Source organism: Mercenaria mercenaria, chromosome 13 (assembly GCF_021730395.1).
Source record: "Mercenaria mercenaria strain notata chromosome 13, MADL_Memer_1, whole genome shotgun sequence".
Lineage (NCBI taxonomy): Eukaryota > Metazoa > Mollusca > Bivalvia > Venerida > Veneridae > Mercenaria > Mercenaria mercenaria.
In genome coordinates, this window is record NC_069373.1 from 43,785,435 (window position 1) to 43,798,394 (window position 12,960).

The following is a 12,960-nucleotide window of genomic DNA, read 5'->3' on the forward strand; positions in this document are numbered from 1 at the left end:
TGTTAACAAGATTTTCCTTTGATCTGGACTACTGACCTAGTTTTTGGTCCCACATGACCCAGTTTCAAACTTGTCCTAGAGGACATCAAGACAAACATTCTGACCAAGTTTCATAACAAGAGGGCCAAGATGGCCCTAGGTCGCTCACCTAAGAAACACACCATAACAGTGTAAAACATGTTTGACCTAGTGATTTCATGGAAACAAATATTCTGACCAAGCATTTTCTTAGATATGACCTAGTTTTTGACCCTAGATGACCCATGTTCAAACTCGACCTAGATTTTATCAAGGCAATCATTCTGACCAAAATTCATGAAGATCAATTGAAAAATACAGCCTCTATCACATACACAAGTTTTTTCTTTGATTTGACCAAGTGACCTAGTTTTTGACCTCAGATGACCCATATTCAAATTCGACCTAGATTTCATTAAGGCAATCATCCTGACCAAATTTCATAAAAATCAATTGAAAAAAAACAGTCTCTATCGCATACACAAGATTTTTCTTTAATTTGACCTAGTGACCTAGTTTTTGACCTCAGATAACCCATATTCAAACTCGACCTAGATTTCATCAAGGCAATCACTCTGACCAAATTTCATGAAGATCAATTGAAAACTACATCCTCTATTGCATACACAATGTTTTTCTTCGATTTGACCTAGTGACCTAGTTTTTGACCCCAGATGACCCATTTTCGAACTCGGCCATAATTTTATCAAGGTAATCATTCTGGCTAAATTTCATGAAGATCAGTTGAAAAATACAGCCTCTATCGCATACACAAGGTTTTTCTTTGATTTGACCTAGTGACCTACTTTTTGACCCCAGATGACCCATTTTCAAACCTGGCCTAGATTTCAACAAGGTAATCATTCTGACCAAAATTCATGAAGATCAATTGAAAAATACCGCCTCTATTGCATACACAAGGTTTTTCTTTGATTTGACCTAGTGACCTAGTTTTTGACCCGAGATGACCCATTTTCGAAATCGGCCTAGATTTCATCAAGGATATCATTCTGACCAATATTCATGAAGATTAATTGAAAAATACAGCCTCTATCGCATACACAAGGTTTTTCTTTGATTTGACCTAGTGACCTAGTTTTTGACCCGAGATGACCCATTTTCGAACTCGGCCTAGATTTCATCAAGGCAATCACTCTGACCAATATTCATGAAGATTAATTGAAAAATACAGCCTCTATCGCATACAAAAGGTTTTTCTTTGATTTGACCTAGTGACCTACTTTTTGACCCGAGATGACCCATTTTTGAACTCGGCTTAGATTTCATCAAGGTTATCATTCTGACCAATATTCATGAAGATTAATTGAAAAATACAGCCTCTATCGCATACACAAGGTTTTTCTTTGATTTGACCTAGTGACCTAGTTTTTGACCCGAGATGACCCATTTTTGAACTCGGCCTAGATTTCATCAAGGTTATCATTCTGACCAATATTCATGAAGATTAATTGAAAAATACAGCCTCTATCGCATACACAAGCTAAATGTTGACAGACGACAGACGACGGACGACGGACGCCGGACATCGAGCGATCAGAAAAACTCACCTGAGCATTGCTCAGGTGAGCTAAAAATTGGGTCACAACTGTGGCCTCTAGAGTGTTAACAAGGCACTTGTTGACAGACGACAGACAACACACGACATGGGACAATGACCGCTCACAATAACTCACTTGAGCTAAAAATAAAATCAACATGTTTGTGTGTACAAACAGAACTGTGTTTTAGGTTTACTAAAGTACTCACTTTTTACAAGAACAGGTAAGCACAGGATAAATGTGTGCTAATACTATATATATTTTCGTCAGTGTTTGCACAATGACACTGAAGATACTAATTTTGTGAAAAGGGTAGATATAATGCAGGAAATACATGGAAACCGATCATAGCCGATACAGTTTCTTTTTACGACTTTGTTAAACAGGGATGGGCTTTATTTCCTTTAAATGTTAATATGACCATAGCAAGCATATACCCAGTGTATCAGGTGTCATTAAACTGCAAAATCATTTAACTTTTTTGGCGTAACTTTTCGCTGTGTCAGCAAAAAAATGGCTATTTTGTTGTGTACATAAATTTACGGATTTCAAATCATAAATATAAAATCTACGTTGGGATAAAATTCTGAAAATGAAATGTCAATGAAAATCATTCTGGCACAAAAATAAATGATTTTACAGTACAATGAATTCCTCTTACCTTTTTCCTAGTAATAAACAGCACAATTTCTCAAATCATCATTTTACTCAAGCAAATGTTTGTATGCAATTCCCTATTATTGGCTTATCAACTTTATTTCAAGTCAAAAAAGATAAAATATAATCCTGTAATAGTCTGGAAGCAAGCTGTATCCCCAAGCAACAACATGCAAGAGTCTAAATTAAAATCTTTATTTCATGTGAAAGTTTACCTTTAGTTCGTATACCGATCCAGTTTAGGTATCGAGTGAGCTTCTTCGACATGTACGTCTTTCCACGGGCAGGTAGGCCCACCATTGAGATGACCGTTGGGGCTTGCACCATATGTGGACATGATGCTGAAAAACACAGAAGAAAAGAACCTAGTATGTAATCATTATGTCTAGAGCAACATGACAGGCTGCCAAAGATAATGTCTAACCTCCATTAATGGCACCTATGTAGAATAATACCAAACATTTTCTTACATTAAAAAGGTATACTGATATACAACACAACCTTCATAGAACAAACACCACTAGAATATTAAAATCGGTTTATTATATCAAATGGAAAAGAATATATCTGCCTTTGCTGGCAGGTGTTTGCTCTAAAAGTTATACTGTATCAACCTCACTAGAGCAGCAACCCTTCCACAACATATTTCCATCTTCCCACAGGAGTCACTCTTAAAAGGTTGCACCTTAATTACTTCATAGTAATACTTTTGACCATGTACAGACCATGTATGGATTTGGACTAATTCATACCTCTAATGACAAAGAGGCAAACTTCAAACAAGGTGTAGGTTGGGTCCACTGAGGTCTGCTGGGTATAAACAATTTCTCATCAATTTTTATTTCAACTTCAAAAAGATACCTTTTTTATACATAATATGTATATGATTCTTCTTATGAATTCAAAAAGAGAAAGCATGTTGGTTACATAAAACTTATATATATATATCTGACAAACCCTTCTCAGCAAGATTATTTTTCTCATAAAAAGCAAGAACACTGATGCCAAGTGATATAATAACAAATTAAATTCCCTGAATGTTTGCAAGTACAGACAGATGTCAGCACACGTTGATCAATAAGATTTAACACCATGCATAGGTGCCAAAGATATATCAGGAAATTTCTCTTGAAGGAAATCTGAAACATTGCAAGATAATACATTATGGTATTTTTTTATTACCACAACAGCACAATCTGCACCTGCCTCCCTCATCTTTAAACAATACCTAGCAAGTTTTATGCCCAAAACATATATGTACAATAAACCCCTTACTAAGACCTCCTAGGGACATAGCATTTTTCAACCCTTACCCTGCTAAATTTCTATAAAGAACTTATCCATCTTTCAATTTGGACAGTACCATTGACTGTCAAAAGGGGTGCTTACCTCAAAGATACCGACTGAATGGCAAACAGTGCAGATCATGATCAGACAGCACGGATGTGCAGGCTGATCATGAAATACACTGGTCGCAAAGGAAGACTCAGTCGTGTCCAGCATGGTAAGGGCTAAAAATATATACAAATTGTATTACCGAGGTAAACCTATTACCTTTGTAGTGCTTTACTTTTTAATTAAAGAATATAACTTTTCCTTATAACTTAACCAAACTGAATATAGTGTCAAAATCTCAGACTTATTACAAAGCACCTACATGTGCAAAGTAGCACTCCTTAGCGAATTAGTTTCCGCGAGCCAAACTAAATGACGTTTTTGTTAGAGTTGTTGATTACTAAGAAGACCATTAGTATTGCGAAGGTAAATACACGTCAGAGTATCCTGGTAAAATGATAAGAGTAAAACGAAAAAGAAACGGGCCTAAATTCATGATTGAACACTGGTCAGAAGTCTGAAATATATATATACTGCCTTACTGGCTGCCCCTCTGATCAGCGGTCACCTGGCTTAAGCAGTCAAATTGTCTGTTTCCCCTGACTGTCTGCTTAAGACAGGTTAGACTGTATAGAGGTGGAAAATGTTCAAGGATCTTGCAGCACCCAAATCAAGCACTTGTGATAACCATATATTTATGTATATAAAATTTCTACCAAAAATGTTAGAACAAAATTGCGAGTAAAGATAATATTTTGCAAATTTGAGTTTTTTGTACTCTCAAAAATTTGCGGCTGCAAAAAGCCCAGATAAATTCTATTCCTGAATTGTATATTGTGTAATGTGGCCAGCCAGACATTGTGAACTCATTAATATTAATGGGTGAAATAAATGATCTGCTATTAAACTTTAAATGGTTAACTCAAATTTATTTTCAGAACATGAAATTTCCATGAAAAAGCTGTTTTGGCCAAATCCACAAAATTTTGTGTCCATGAAATGATTTCACAAAATCTGATAATCATAGAGTATTCATCTATTGAAAGGCAGTAAACCATGTAGATAGTGCTGATATATCTTTTAAATTTTGTTGAATGTAGTGACGAATTAATCTATGTCCAATATCAGTCTGTGGAAATCCAAAAAGTTTTGTCCATGAAATGATTTCAAAAAATATGATATAGTATTATCATCTATGGCTAGTATAACCATGGTGTGTAAAGGATGATCAAAATCAATGTCCTTATAACAGTTTCACTATTTTTCAGGATCAGAATGCTATCTAACCAACTGTGAAGTAACAGCTGAAAAGCTGTTCAATAAATAATCAAAGTTGAACTAACTCCTTAGTCAGGAAACATGTGGAAATTGATAAAATAGTAGTCCGGAGTTTTGACAATTCAGAATCTATCAAAATACATATGGACAGGGCTTGGTGTAAAATAAAAGATATGCCCCTGGTGATGGTCTGTCACAGGTAAATGGGTATGAAGTTTACAATATCAAGTATGCTGGATATTTGCATTTGGCCTCACGACCCCAAGAACAGTAGAAGAAACCTAATCTGCAACATATTAAATATCATTTTACAATGGTTTGCTGCCGTAGGGTCAAGTATTCTCTAGTTGTTGTTTTTGTTTTTTTTTATTAAAAACTGTTATAAGCCTCAAGTCACTGTGACCTTGACCTTTGACTATTAATCCCCAAAAACAACAGCTATTATCTACTAACCGCTGGCAATCATCCTATGAAGCTTGACATTTAAACATTCTTTGATTGGAAACCATTTTCAGTCTTGACATCACTGTGACCTTGACCTTCTACTTACTGACCATAAAAACTAAAAGGTCTCCCAATGACTACAATATCATGCAAATATATGAACAAGTTGGATCACCTAAAGCTCAAGCATTCCTCAGTTATCAATCAAAAACCGTTTTCAGTCCAGGAAATCTCTTTGACATTGACCTTTGATTTACTGACCCTTTCAACAATATGCCTCATGACACTTGACTGCAGGCAATCTTCACATGTAGGCTATGGGAGCAAAACACTTATTATTTGGAATCCATTTTTAATTTATAGATCACTGCTACCTTGACTTTTGACTGCATGACTCAAACAAAATAGTGGGAGTCACATGCTGACCACATGCAATCATTGCACGAAGTTTGACAGGAAACTGTATGTTCTACTGACTGACAGACGTGAGCATAAACACCATTATTAACAAATGCCCATTCCAGAAATCTGGCTAGTGACCAATGGTAGATCATTTTTTGTCAACATCTCTGTTTTGTCAATCAAAATCTATGAACACTTTCACATTTTGTTTTAAATCCGCTACCAAATTTCTATTATTGGTCTGACACCACTAAATGTTTTACTAACATAGATGAGCAATTTACCGTATTTTCTGAAAGTAGTTCTGGCACAGTTCTAGAACCATAATAGAAACAGTATTTTGAAGAAACAAAACATGAAAAATTGATGGTTTCCTAATTATATTTACTGCTTCAATCCCTCTCTGAACCTTCAGGGAAGAATAATTATTGTAAATTTCATTAGCAATAAAAAAAGAAATTAAGGATTGTCTCCAGTTTCAAAAGTGTACAGGAATTTTCTAGAAGAATTTGAAAATCCAGGTACAGGTCTGTGCCCGATTGTTTCTGGAATGTTATGAAATATTTATCATTTGTGTGCATGTGTTGTTATGTATGTCTTTCCCATTACTTTTCTTTAAAGAGGCATACCATCAGATACACATCAAAATATTTTCAAAGTAGCAACTTATACTCCATATCTATATATCTAAGTTAACATTAAAATTTTTCATATGATATAAACGGCAGATAAATCCGTTCTAACTGACATCCAAATTTAATTGCTTGACAAATATTTTTATTGCAGTACAAAGTTTCTTACTGCATTTCAAAGTTTTTAAGGTTTTAGACAGCTTTCCTATATCCTTGTCAATGACACTAGACACGCTGGTCACGTGAGCACCATGAAAAAAATTCTAGCTGTTTTTCAATAAACGAACACTTGGGGATACCCAAGCCACGAGACCTGCAAATTTCTTGTTTGTTATGATTTTCTAATGTGGCCTGTTCCAAATGAGTATATTTTCAATAATTAACTTGCAGTATGTTTCTGTCTTTACTGGTATTAAACCCCAAATTTCCAAATCATTACCTGAATTCAAATTGCGAAAATGTATAATTTGCCGTTTAGCCTATCCCGTAAGATCTGCAAACAATGGCTTACACTAGTCAGACCCTTGTAGTACCTGGAAGCCCAAACAAACACCTAGCTAGTTACCCATGGTGAAACAGGGTACGCCGCAAAAGGGAAACAAATTGGCCCAGTATCTAAAGGTCTTCATCCAACACAAGTGGGGATGCTTTCATATATGTGCAGAGAACAACATCTAAAGTTCCTACTTCCACTCATGTAACATTAGTTATTAACGTAACAAGTCAACAATATGCTTTATTAGCTATGGTTCTGCACTGTTTTTAAGAACTTCTGTACATGAGTGGGATTAGGGACTTTAGGTATTATTCTGCATGTACAGAAGTTCTTAAAAACAGGCTGACAAAGTTTAAACCACTAAAATCCTTAAATATCATGGTTTGTCTAACCATCAAAAAACAGTTTATCTGCTTCAGTAAAAATATTATGGACATGTTTAATACATCCTAGTAAAATGATCCCAACATCCTGTTCAAGTGCATTGTATTCAATGAAATAATAACGATTTGATACCCGGCTATCTAACAAAGACTGTAAGACTGCATCCTTGACACCTGTCTACTCGGAAACTTGTAACTGGAACAAGGACCGTAACTTGAAAGACTTAGGTAACTGATTATCATATAACAATTCATTACAAATTCAAATTTTATTACTGAAATGACAGGAATTTGCATTCAAAACTTCAACAAAATTTTCAAAATCAAACAAAGTCAACTAGAGCGATCACTAAAGGTGATGAATGTACCCCCTGCATGCACTGACACAGTACATTGCAATTTGACGCACACAAGATTGCATAATTATGTGGACAGTATGTATATAGACTGTATGTATACAGTATAGTAACAAAAAACAAAGTCCCATAACTATGCAGAATATTTATCTAAAAGAATGTAACATGCACCATGCACAACTAGGGTTGGTACTGATCACTTGTGTGAAGTTTCATTAAATTGTGTGCAAAGATTTGGTAGATTAGGCACGCACAAGATTGCATATGCAGACTGTATGTACATAGTATGTTAACAAGAAACAAAGTCCCATAACTTTGCAATTTTTGTCGCTGAAAGAACCTAACATGCCCCATGCACAACTACTGTTGGTACTGATCACTTGTGTGAAGTTTCATTAAATTGTGTCAGGATAGGAGGGGTTATGATGAGAAGTAAATGATGGTGCTGCACAAGGATTGTGGTACATATGGTACAATTGAGTATTAGTAACAAAAAAACAAAGTCCTCATAACTCTGCAAATTTTTTTTCTAAAAGAACCTAACATGCCCCATGCACAACTACTGTTGGTACTGATCACTTGTGTGAAGTTTCATTAAATTGTGTCAAGGGGATGAGGAGAGATGGTGCGCACAAGATTGTGCCTATGTATATAGTATAGTAACAAAAAAAACAAAGTCCCATAACTCTGCAAATTTTTTTTCTAAAAGAACCTAACATGCCCCATGCACAACTACTGCTGGTACTGATCACTTGTATGAAGTTTCATTAAATTGTGTCAAGGGGATAAGGAGAGATGGTGCGCACAAGATTGTGTCTACGGACAGACAGACAACCTGAAACCAGTATAGCCCCCCCACCCCTTGGGGGGGGGGGGGGGGGGGGGGGGGGGGGGGGGGGGGTACAATAAATTATGAAGTAATTTCTAAGAACTGCCAATAAGAAAGCTATCTAGTCTTCTAATCCAATAAATGTAGCAATCTGACTGCTGCATGTAAAACTTTATAACTTACATTAAATCCAACCTTAGTTATTTCAGTCTGTAACTGAAAGCACTATTTTAGGTTTCTATCTACTGGTAATTCATGTAATTGTTACTGAAATACTGCTATGCAGTTAGTTGCAAAACTTCAACCTAATTTTCTAAGTCGCGAAAGGGCCATAATTTGAATTAAATTTAATCAAGAGTTTCCTAACTTGATAAGTTCAGTAAGTCTGATGACTTGGATGCAAAGTTTTAATCCAATACATGCAGTGGTTAGTGTGTGTGTGTGTGTGTGTGTTCCAGTTTAAACAATTTTTCAGTCATATAAACGACAGTGTCTACTTGTAGCAGTGAGCACAATGCCCAACTTTATAGTGCTGCCTCATTGACATATCATGCCGTAGACACGTGGCATGATACCCCACCCAGTCACATTATACTGACACCAGGTTGACCAGTCCTAGCACTATCCTCTTAATGCGGAGTGCCAAGCGAGGAAGCTACTAGTACCATTATTTACGTCTTTGGTATGACGTGACCGGGGATCGAACCCACGACCTCCCGCACTCAAAGCAGTCAGTGGTTAGTGGGATATGAAGTGATGCATACACAGATGTGGACACCATTGCCGACATCCTGACGAGTAGAACCCTCTCAGTATCCTAAGATCGACTAGCCTATCTTATAACTGCCCTTTTTATTTTCTGAATGCAGTTTTCTTTTACAACTCAAGAGTATACTGTATCAACTGTCCTTTCAAAGGTATTCAAGAACATCAACTATGCTATGTTCCATTGTCAAGAATTTGACTGACTGACTGCTTTGTTTTTGTTTATCTCTCAAATCTGTATTGCAGTTTACTAAGCATAGTTTTAACATTCTTTTTGTTGGGTTTAACATCGAACCAATACAATATAGGTAATATGGCAACTTTCTGACTTTGCTGGTGGAGGAAGACTCAAGCTGAGGTACCCATCTGTGTAATACTTCATCACATGAAGAATTCCATGCCTAGATTGGGGCCCAAACCCACAAGGGTGAGGGGCAAGTGATTCGAAGTCAGCGACCTTAACCACTCGACCACAGTGGCCCCGAGTTACACAACGGTCAAGAGTGTTCAATATATTCTACCCTATACCCATATTGATCTATCCTCCTGAAATAATTCACAACTTCCCCACAGGAATCGGTGGAGAATTATCAAACTATCTGCAGATCTTCTGAGTACTTTAACCTTTAACCTTCTGCCTTTGCGACCAATGCAGACCATGATCAGCCTGCACTGTTTGCTATTCTGTCAGTAAAGTTTCAGTAACACCCCTTAAAATAATAAATGGCACTGTCCAAATTGAAAGATGGACCAGTCCATTTTAGAAATGGTTAAAGCCTGTGTATTCTCAAATGATAGGTGTTACACTGTGAATGCAAAAAAACCAAGGGAGAAGTAAATTAGGATCAAGAATACAGCAAAATATCATTTAATCTGGGAAGACAACATATTCTGTCTTCAGGAATGATAAAAATGCAAGTATAATGTCAGTGTCAAGTTTTATGTATATATTGTTTATATTCTTTTGACTTTTCCTTGTTCTTGTTTTTCCCTTTGAGGTTAACTACATTCTTGCACCTCAAGGAGTTTGCTAAGATGGCAAAGGTTCAGGAATTCAGTAAATTAAGAGGAATTAAGGAAATTAACAGGAATTCAGTAAAATAACAGGAATACAGTCAAACCTGTCCTGAAGGCCACCTTTGAACAGTTACACCTTACCATAAGAAACACTGGTATCATTATCAAATTGAACATTATACATTTTCAACCTGTGAATTATGGCCACATGCACACAAAGACCCTTTATATTAAATATGTTTTTTGTAAAGACTTTACTGTCAATAATTATGAAAAAAAGATGAAATCATTTTCAAGACTAGAAGCCTTGAAAAAAAAACCAACAGATCTTAAAATAGGACTTTAATAAGAACTTTTGTGCAAGAAAACATTTTCTACATTTTTGCATTTTACCTTTAGATGTCATTTTGTTTTTTGCAACAAATGTACATAACAAAATAATATCTAAGATCATGAGCTAAAGAACTTCAAATGAATGCAGTAAAAAGATACCTGATCCGCATCTTCCATGTCTGTGAGATTTCGGCAGCTTTGGCGCACCGGATGAATTCATTTTTTAACTTTTAACGAAACAATTTTTTTATCACAACTCTAACTAAATTTCAACTCCTTATATACGTATGTCCAAGTAACAATTTTTATGAATAACAAATGTGATGGCTTGTTGCATCATCAAAGTCCAAATGCTCTCCAGTTTGTTGCCAAACAGATGATTTTGATGAAACGTTATATGTAATATCACTAACATAAGTCATGTCATTACGTCATCAAAGTGTAATTTATACATTTACTTAGTACAATAACTATACCTTATTTAAAAGTTGTTTTCAAAGATTTTAAACTATACTTCTACCTCGCTTGCTTAAATATGATTCGGTTTACCTATAAAATATAGTAATAACGAGAGTTCGACACGGATATAAAAAAAAGATTCAATAACAAATTCCTACTCAGCAAAACTCAACCATGCAATAAACTGTATAAATACTTGATAAGTTTAAATGCTATATCATGCTAAAACTTTTGTTTCTTAACTTAGGTTATTATGCTTTCCAGTTTTAAACTGTGGAAAATATACTTTTTACATAAGACTGGTTCTTGGCAAGAGGACAATGAAAGCCCTGTATTGCTCACCTGACCTAGTTTCTTATTCTAGAAACTTAATATCCAAGTTGGTCAAGGTTTTTGTTGAAGTACACTTTCTCACTAAGTCTTATGAAAAGCAGAATGCTGACAAAGATTTTCAATGATCTGACCTGGTGACCTAGTTTTTGACCCAACATGAAACTGGTTCAGACTTTACATATATAATTTATAAAGAGAAACATTCTGTCAAAATTTCATAAGGTTGTGTATCAAATGTTGTCTCAACGAACTAACCTACTGACCTAGTTTTTGACCTCAGTTGACCTTGCTTTGTAAATAACCTAGATTTCAAGAAGACATAAAATACCAAGTTTCATGGACTTCTGGTAAAAAGTTAACAAGGGTTTTATTCTGTAATTTGACCTAGTAACATAGTTTTTCTCCCTAGAAAACCATGTTTAAGAACCTGACCTTGATTTCATAGAGAAAATCTTTCTGGCAAAGTTTTATGAAAATCAGGCAGAATATGTTAAACAGGTTTTACTGTTACTTGACCTAGTGGCTTTGTATTTTTCTATCATAATAACAAATATTTTAACTTCACCTAGGTCTCAATGAGAAAAACTTCTGACAAAGTTTTACGAAGATCAGACAAAAAAATATAACTTTTAGAGAGTTAACAAGACTTTTTTTATGATTTGACCTGATGACTTTTTCCAGTTTCGAAGAAGAACTAGATATAGATAAGGTTTTGTGAAAATAAAGTAGAGAACGTTGCTTCCAGAATGTTACCCACAGTTTTTCTATGATTTGACCTAGTGACTCAGTTTTTAGCCTATGATAACCAAGACTTCATAGAGACAAACGTTTTGAAGATCAGGTAGAAAATGTGGCATCTTGAGAGTGTTTTTCTATGATATGACAAAGTGGTCTAGATCTTCACCCTGATAACCCAGTTAAATTATTCCGAGATTTTATTAAGGGAAACATTTTGACCAAGGTTCATGAAGATTAGGCCAAAATTGTGACCTCAAGAAGGTTAAAAGTAAAACTTACAGACAATGCACGATACAATGACAAGACACAGGTGTATCACAATACTTTGTGCTCAGGTAAGCTACAACTAAATCACAACTTATCAGCACTCTAAACAGAAAGTAGAACAATCAAGTGCAATCGCTATAAATGAACAGTCTGCATTCTGTGTGTATGGTGCTTCAGATTTTTTTATGAATCGGTTAATGTTCATATAAAATTAATGTTCCATAATGTTGAGTAAAGCTGAAATTTTCTTTGAAGCTGCTTTCATGCTTTCATAATTTCATAAATATATTTCCTTTACAGCAAATTTAATAGCAATTGTATAATTACTTCAGCAGTATAAAATGTGAACTTTAAAAACTTGCACAATCACTTCCTGGATATCACTAAATTAGCTTACAAAAGATCTTAAAAGTTAATATATCATAAACAATTAAAACAATTCCTTCTAATTATTCTATTTCTCCACTTCTCCTGTAAATATCCCACAATTAAAGATTTTCAATTGATGTTTCGCACTGCTCGGTATGAAACTTGATTGAAACCGGTATGTAAACAAATATCAGCTGCAAGTATCCATAAATAAAGATATATACATGGCCTTGACATACTTACAAAGGGAAGTAATTCTAAAAGATTTTGACCTTCAATAATTTTTACTC

General features: G+C 35.1%; 1 protein-coding gene across 14 annotated transcripts in view; it reads right to left on the reverse strand.

Moving 5' to 3' along the window:
• Positions 1-12,960, reverse strand: part of LOC123528554 (6-phosphofructo-2-kinase/fructose-2,6-bisphosphatase-like) — a 130,316-nt gene that overhangs the window by 94,050 nt on the left and 23,306 nt on the right. For 8 of the 14 annotated variants that reach the window (XM_053521642.1, XM_053521643.1, XM_053521648.1 and 5 more), the window contains exon 2: positions 2,450-2,575. In XM_053521642.1, coding sequence (XP_053377617.1) covers positions 2,450-2,575 — 126 coding nt within the window. Of the gene's footprint in view, positions 1-2,449; positions 2,576-10,663; positions 11,054-12,628; positions 12,867-12,960 lie in introns of those variants that run through there. The other 6 variants (XR_008366757.1, XR_008366756.1, XM_053521640.1 and 3 more) reach the window with 6 other exon arrangements.